At 39.3% G+C, this 8,665-nt stretch overlaps 1 protein-coding gene across 1 annotated transcript; it reads right to left on the reverse strand.

Annotated features, from left to right (window-relative positions):
* Positions 1-2,794: 2,794 nt before the first annotated feature.
* On the reverse strand, positions 2,795-7,738 carry LOC108887402 (adenylate kinase 7; the record flags this gene model as incomplete). Its single annotated transcript, XM_051067183.1, is given in 12 exon segments — positions 2,795-2,915; positions 3,005-3,163; positions 3,527-3,747; positions 4,102-4,299; positions 4,551-4,616; positions 4,724-4,852; positions 5,436-5,541; positions 5,660-5,788; positions 5,985-6,134; positions 7,339-7,429; positions 7,645-7,678; positions 7,681-7,738. Coding segments are annotated over 12 exon segments (1,380 nt in total), but the record flags the coding sequence as incomplete, so codon positions are not given.
* Positions 7,739-8,665: the final 927 nt, after the last annotated feature.

Consider the following 8,665-nt stretch of genomic DNA (forward strand, 5'->3'; position numbering starts at 1 on the left):
AAGGAGGTTAAGGAGTACAGAAATAAGAAAGGTTGAGTGAGTATATTTATATGTATATGTATTTTAAGCAGCCTTTTCTGAGAGTGCAAAGCAAAGAGACGGATATACTTGAAAAAGTAATGGAAATGCATGATGTGCTGTTTCATACTACCATGGGTGCCTGCATAGGTGGGTATTTTCATCTTTGTTTTTCCTTTCTTTTTAACTCTATTCAAACAACAAGGGACACAGCACTGCGACAGGAGAGCCTTGGTGAAGTTGGACCCGGAAATAGTATTTTTGGTGTTGTGATGTCAGACTTAACATGGAACAACTGTTTTTACGGGGCAATACCCTCTCATGACCAACATGTGGAAAGTTGGCAGGGCGCCCCTCACGCATAAAGCTTATCTTTCAAACTTTGCACACAGGTTACAAAGGAATGAATAAGGAACTTTAAGCTGTTATCAAGGAAAAGGAAATGTTAATGTGTTCTGCTACTCTGTCACCAATTGATATAACTCAGTGCTGGAGTCAGTTAATGACAGCTTTTACACTTTAATGCTCAGTGTCTGGCAGAATGTGAAGTCCTCAGGGTTTTCATTTTATGTTTTTATATAGTAGTGTATGGTAGAAGTACTGGGTTGTCATCATTCTCAGCAAATTCAGAGTGGATGGTACATGTTGTAAATCCTAAATTGTACATTTCATAAAAATAAATAAAAACTGTCCATTTACCATCTGTGCATCCATTTACTGCTCATCTTTTGAAGGTTGTGGGCGACTAGAGCCAATCCCTGTTGACACTGGGCAAAAGGCAGGGTACACTCTGGACAGGTCGCCAGTCTATCAGTTCCACCATTTACCATCTCAAGAATAAGAACACGGGGACCCCATCATCATCACCTTTTCAGTGAATCACTCGTGATGCTAATATATGATCTAAGACTGACACCTAGTGGTACCTGCCTTTAAAGATAAAATAAATCTGGGAGGCTGTGAGACAATTAATGAGGTTGCACAGAAGAAAAGTTCTGATTTGTGTTCATTTTTTGTCATTTGTCTCTAATCCTTTTTTATAAAATATTGGCTGATTTTACATCTGTGAGCCCGAAACAGTTACTGAAACAGTCATTTAAATGAAACCATGTGTGAAGTTTAAAGGGGAAATGTCTCTTTGGTGGAACTGATTACAACTTACATCCAAAGCATGACATGAGCCCAGAGTTGACACAGGTCTTTGCAAGAGTTTTTGTACTGTATCTGACAATATGTTTTTAATGTAAAAGATATGGGAGATACATGTAGTTGAGTGACAATTACAGTATTTGAATTGTGGTAAAGTAAGTAAGTATCACAAACTGTAAACACTAAAATAAAGTACAAGTACCTCAAAATTGCACTTAAGTGTAGTATTTGAGTAAAAGTACTGAATTTCTTTCTAACACCAATGTGTTGTAAATGATGTAAATGATACCATAACACAAAATGTCCAAATGAAAGGAGTGGTTAGGCTTCCCCCTGCTGGGCATACAGAGCAACACAAGACCATTAACAGGCAAACAATAAGTCATATATAACAAGTCATTATGAAAAATATACCCTAAGTTCTTAATTTAAATTAGTGTCTGCTTGTGTACCAATTCTTGAGTTGGGACAGGATGTAAGATGAAAAAATGTTCTCTGTCTCTACAGGATGGAACAATATGAAGCAATAACATCAGTACAGACTCGTGGCAGTGGCTCAGCATCAAACGTGTGTTTGTCATGGAGTGTTCAGATGTCATCTTACATCTCCAACTTATAGCTCCACAGCCCTATGTTGTTCATACCACACTGCATCTACACAGAGAAGCTTTTTTCAGTGATCGTCAGTATTACATCAATAAGTCAAATGGAATTACACACAACTGTATTGTGCTTTTTATTTTATTAGTATCTCATTAAAAAGTAAGTGAACTGTATAACGTTCACTGGTGGTTGTTTTTCAGTTCTGACTGGTTGCCAAGCTTCAAGAGGGTGTGTGTTCTCTTCACTTAATTTCTTGCAATCAAATGTCACTGCAAGATCTGAAGACTGTTCACTAAGTTAGATAATAAAATGTTTTTTCGTTTCATATTGTCATGATTCAGATCACATGAGACTATCACATGAGAGTATGAGAATACTGTATTTATCATATTTACTTAAATCTGTGTATTTCACCTTCAGGAATCTCTCCATGTTATGTTTGTACCTGGGACTCACAGATGGTGCAGTCAAATTGCAGCAGCTTGCGTCACAATGTTTCTCAAATAAACTCAACTAATTTCCCCATGTGGTGATTAAGTATGTACAATGAAATAATTTGGTGTTCTGTCGCAACCAATTATGTACACTTTGGAGTCGCGAGTGGCAACATGAGAGAGAGACGCAAATTAGCTGCCATTTGTAACATTTATCCTTCCTGGATATCGGAAGCCAAATCAAAGCAATTATGACCCGAGTGTGTCTACTTTGGAGTTTACCAAGTTCATTACGCAAATTAACTTCCTTATTAGCTTTTGGCTTCATGCACGCTTTCATCTGCTTTTTTAGGGTGCTTTTAAATAATAGCGGACGCACAAGAGCTCAAGCAAAGCTGTGTGTAAATACAACAGGGGCTGGGGATTTGGCCACTTACAAATCAGACCTAATCAAAATCCCAGCATGAACTGAGGGACCCTTGGCATGTGATGGCTGAAATACTGTGACAAGTCTCCAGGAGGTTTTCCTCTAATAGAAATGCTGCGTGTAATTGACTCCAGTCTCTAATATACTAAAGAGCACAGGAAAATTAGGAGTTAAAAAAAGATTTTATTTCAATTATTCGTTCTGTATTCGTATGTGTGTGCAACCACAGGAGATGACCTCTACCTTTAGTAGTCAAAGGGGTTGTTCTTGAACAAGTACTCTGCCTGGAACGAGACAAACCAGGATAGTGGAATCAAAATCTAATGAAGTTTAATTCTTAGATTTAGATAATAACCATTGGTGAGTGTAATACCAGGAAATCCACGGGGTCCTGTGGGTGTGCCATGCAGCATTCAATTAGACCTTGGGTTACCGTGGGCATGACTTGCTCCATCAGATAGTTTCTCATGGGGACTGACTGGGCCTCCAGCAGCTCCTCCTCCTGCCGCCTCACCTCCTCCAAACCTTTAGTCTGACACACACAGAATACATCAAACACCATAACATATATATTGAACACAGTTTGACATACTGACATAATAATAATAATTCTGTATTTGCAAATAAGGTGTTTAATAGTTCTGTCCATCATTTTTCTCATGTCTGATAACACTGTGCTTAGCAGTTTAATAGAGATCTGGGTCATCAGTCAAGAGTTCGAGAAACATGAGTGCTCAGACAATGAGGCATGACAGTCATTAACCACTTTATTATGTGGCAAAAACACAAGGAAGCACACCTGAAATGTTGGTTTTACTTCCCTTTGATTTACCACCAGACAAAGCCTCCATAGCTTAGCCTACATCCAAACCCCTGCTCTCCTCTCAGCACTTACCCACTCCTCCCAGCGTGCAGCTCTTTGTCTGGTCTCCTCCTCCTCCTTCTGCTCCTCTTGTGCCCTTTCCTGGGCCTCTTTCCTCATTTTCTCCTCAGTCTTCCTTCTGGCCTCCTCCTCCACCTCCTGGCTGCTGGGGCCATAGTTCCTGGGCTTGCCCACTGTGTCGCAGATCTTTTGCATCAGCAGAAGGCAGTCCGGTTCATCACTGCTGGTGATCTCTGGAGTGCAAGAAAACATTTGCGTTCGGAGCCTGAATGGTCCCAGGAATTTCATTTTTACTGAAACTTGTAAAGACCAAAATTTTGGTCAGAGGAAGTTTGACCTGACAGTAGTGCTACAGTGAAGACTGTGTTAATCACACAAATTGTTTAGAATCTTTTTTGGAGGAGGTCCATCAGTGTTACTTCCAAATTTCATGGAAATCCAGCAAGTAGTTTTTGAGAAACTGTGGTGTCTGTTTTATTCATGAAGTGTTTTGAATTTGTTACAGCTCTGATTCACACCTCATCTCAGCCAACAAATCTCTCCCTATATCATCCAAACACAGTATGTAGGCATGTTTCTGGGATTACCAAGATACAGAGGGGTGATGTCCAGCTCATCAAAGTAGTTGATAACAGTTTCATCTTCTGTGTTTTTTTCTCTGTATCTGGCCAGGCGTTGCAGGAAGTGCTCCTGCTCGTAGCTGTGCTCCTGCACCAGCCTCTCTGGCAGGTTCATCACCCGATCCTTTAGGAAGGCATCTGACGCATCCAGGCACATCACAAACTCTGAGACACACACACACACACACAAGGACACTATTACTACTGCTACACTGGTCACTCACCAATTAATTCAGTAATTCTAAGCATGTCTCTGTAGTTATTGAAAACTTTTTTACAATTTGCTCTTTGTTTCTGGAACATTTCTAGCTTGTCTATATGCATGCTTAAATCTCATGTGGCGTAACATTAAAAAGTGTCTCCCTCCACGTAAAAAAAAATAACAGCATTGTGATGGTAGTGGACTACAGAGAGACCTGGTGTAATCTTCTTGCTATATGAAGAAATCTGGGAGGGTCCATCCTCTGATTCATGTTCTTCACCTAAAAAGGAAAGAAATATATACAGATGTCGATGTATGTACAGTAATCACTTTTATACAGAGTGCAGGTGACACCAGTGCAGTACAGGCTTTATGTTGGTGTCTCACCACTGAAGAGCTCTTTAGCTTGATCATATGTCTTGGGAAAGCCATCTAAAACAAAACCCTGGTTTCTGCATGGGTTAGACATCAGCTTATCCTTTATCACCTTCACCAACAGCTGGTCATCCAAAAGACCTAATGGACAAAAGAGCTCATATGAGATTGTGGCAAATGTCGGGCAACTTGTGAAAGACATGTTTCAAATATTTCCCAGGTCTCGCCTTAGAAATTCCTGCTTGATAGAGGTAGATGTGGTTGACCTGCCTTTTTTCAAATTCCAGAGATCCAGTTTGTGATATTGCAATGCAACCCTGATGACATCACTACTACATCACCGGGTTAAAATGCTAACCGCCAAGAGAGCCACAGAAGATGTAATGCAACTATTCTCTTATATCCATATCTGATGATTACATGATGATCATTCATTTAATCATCAGCCACTATCCCTTGATTATTGCACAAAGCCCTTTGTGTGGACGCACTGATTTATAAATTATCCAAACCTTTAATTTTTTCTGTTGAATAAGAATACTGATGTAAGACTGATGTGAAAGACTGTGTAAACCTATTCTTCAGGATTCAAAGTGACACTAACCTCAAATGAGTCCTACGAGTTTGACTAAACATGCAGACCATACTGCTTGAAACATTTTTTTTTTTTAAAGAATTAACTGATTTTAATAGAAGAATTTAACATGAACTTAGTGGTCCATACCTCCATTCTGCTCCATGCTGTCCTTCAGGCTGTTGAGCTGCTCCTGGGCCTCTGCTGCTGAGTCCTCATTATCTGCCTCTGGATCAGCATTCATCACAGTATCTTCCTAAATATGAGGACAGAAATGACTGGACAGTTTGTAAGGACAGTTAAAAACATCTAGTGCTGCATTATCAATACTTATACAATGACAATGGATCAGACAGATATGCGTGAGAGCTCACTAGCTGTGTGATAGTTTCAGAGATGGTCTCCTTCAGTGTAATGTGATGGAGTTTGTAGTGTTCACAGATCTGTTTTGTCACTGTGCTTTTCCCCACTGCAGGAGGACCCAGGACACACAGACGGATGGGCTGGAGAGAAAACATTACATGGATACTACTACAACTTAACACACAACTTTAAGATATATGGAGAAGTAGTAATATTATTCCTCTTAACAGAAAACTTTAGATGCCCATTTATTTATGATATAAACCCCACCTATTTCTTCAAGCATTTGAGTATTCTTTGGATAAACAGGTTTCTGCCTTTTGATTCAGTACATACCAGCAGTCCTCTGGTCTGCCGGTACTCCTCCACCACCAGCTCTATGTTATCCACCAAACCAGACTCACACAACCAGTTGATAGACAACAGCTCCTTGAGATAGACACCCTCCATGCGAAGGTTGACCATCATGGATTCAATTTCCATGATCTTATAAAAACAAAAATAATAATAATAATTCTTAAATTCTTCTTCTCTTCTGTCTCTTTGATTTAAATCTACCTTTTGGCCACTTGGAGGCAGCATGGAAACAAGTTGTGACCACAGTACTGACCACCTTGACAACTCACCATAAAGCTCCATAAAACTGAGAAGAGCTGCAGATTTAGCTATTCAAATTTATTATATTATATATGATATATATTTCATATTGTCACATTATTCACATTGTCATTTCATATATTCTGCTATGTTACATGTTAAATATTGATTATAGCTGTTTTAACTACTATTAATACTAATTATAGCACTAGCGTACTCTTACTTACTTTTTACTGCTTCTGATATGAGAAGATAGATATCAGTCTCATGGCCCTGTGTCAAGTATTGAATCCGGACATGGTTAGCCTAGCTTAGAATAAATGGCTTGCTTAGGTCTGTCCAAAGATCAAAAATATGTCTTCCAATACCTAAAGCTCACTAAACTGACACTGATCCATAAATATTAGAGGGTGCAACAGCCACAGTGTGTGTGGCTTTAGTTGACACAGTTGAGGCACACAGACAGCTCTCCAAAACCACAAATCACTTTTCATATAGAGGTTTACCTCTCTCACTTCTCTCTACAATTTTGCATATGTTACTGAGAAAATATCTATGGAATAACATTACTGATATTAAGTTAGTCTGTCACGAGGCAGATTAAAGGTGAGTCTTACACATTTTTTCTTTACACATCCAGGTATGCTGTTAAAGTATATACTGTATTGTCAGATTGTTTAGAATAAAGCAGCAGTTACATTAACTTCCTGTTTATGTACAGGTCATACACATGAAATTCAATGTGTTAGTCAGAGCTTTTGAGGTGTTTCCCTGCTTCAAGTCTTTAGTTTGTTGGCAATACTGAGGCACAACTGAATAATTCACTATTAGCCCTGACATACAATACAAACTCTCTTGAGCATTATAGTACAGCAGGCCTAATTTAAACAAGTATAACATACACTTAAGTCCGTGTGAGGAAGGCCTCTTCAAATAGCTTTTTCTTGATCTTCCCTGGTCCAAGTGCAGAGGCAATTGTCTGGTGGAGAGAGAGATGTCACTGCATGAATCTAACGGGATTTATAACATTTTCAGCCCATTAATAAGGATATGATTCTACTCTGTGACAAAATATTTCAGTTGCTACACACACCTTCACAATGTCCTCCATGGTATTGCTGGAATAGTCCACAGCTAGCAGGTAATATGGCTTGGGCCGATGTTCAATCACGCTCTGAATCACACTTAATTTTACACAAAGAAATCACACTGTTTAATAGTGTACAGAGTATATAGTTTACAGCAAATTCCTATGTCTCAAATTTAAGTTAATACAGATGAAAAGCAAGGTTTCTGTGCAAGCAATAAATGTTCAAGGAAACTTCAATAAAAAAAAATATATACTGTTGTGTGTGTGTCTGTGTGTGTGTGTGTGTGTGTGTGTGTGTGCATGACAGACCTTGCCAGGTCACTGATGTGAATCGTCGGAACATATTTTTGCCATCTCCAAAGACAGGTATTTCACGCTCTTGTCCCAGCCACGATGTCTGAAAATACAGATTATTTCACTTAGTTACACATGTGAAGCAAATTCTGATTTTGAGGATGTCTGGTGTTGAAATTCATAAAGCATGCTTCATAATATAATTCCTGATGATTTTTGAGAACTAAAGGCATCTTACTAATTACTGCCAGGTCAACATTTCCACTTCAACAAAACTTTCAGATCAGATATTCTTTTTTGAATGGACTGTCTAATGTCCTGCTTAACCTGCAGGAGTTTCTGAGGGCATGAGCAATCTGTTTTGTTTCCAAGCAAGAAAGAAACTGGAAAACTGTTGTGGATGAACTTAGCAGCCCCATCTCCTCACCAACCAGACAGGCTGGTAATCCAATACTTCCTCACCCCTGTTCTAGTAGTTCACCTGACAACACTGAGAAACATGCTGCTCATGCTTCTCAGCTGTCTTCTCCTTCCACCTTGATCATAAGTGTCAAGAACCTGTTGCTTCGCTGGTGCCACTGTTAGAGATAAAACAGATAAACCTCCGACTATATATTTGTCACACTCAGCCTCATGCAGAAGCTGTTATTATTCATGTCAGTGCTCATGACGTTCCCTCCAGCAGTCAGATGTATTGAAGCAGGACTTCTGTAATTAGTCCAACAGACGTGCTTTTATTCCTAGTTCACTCCATGATCAACTGAGGCACAGAGCGTCGTCCTGATTGCTAAACACCTGGTTATCAACTATGTGTCAAAGCCATCACCTATAAAACTTTAAAAGAGATGGCCCCACCCCAGTTTATTAGGGACCACATATGATCAAAGAAAATTGGTTTATGCCCTGTATTGTCAGAAACAAACTGATGCGCAACTCTAAATGATATCCATTCATAACACAGGCCTAAAATTTACGACCTGATCTGAAAAGGCAAACCGGCCGGAATCAGACATGCATAAATTCATTTTCACAAGAC

Source organism: Lates calcarifer, unplaced genomic scaffold (genome assembly GCF_001640805.2).
Source record: "Lates calcarifer isolate ASB-BC8 unplaced genomic scaffold, TLL_Latcal_v3 _unitig_1226_quiver_1548, whole genome shotgun sequence".
Classification (NCBI taxonomy): domain Eukaryota; kingdom Metazoa; phylum Chordata; class Actinopteri; family Centropomidae; genus Lates; species Lates calcarifer.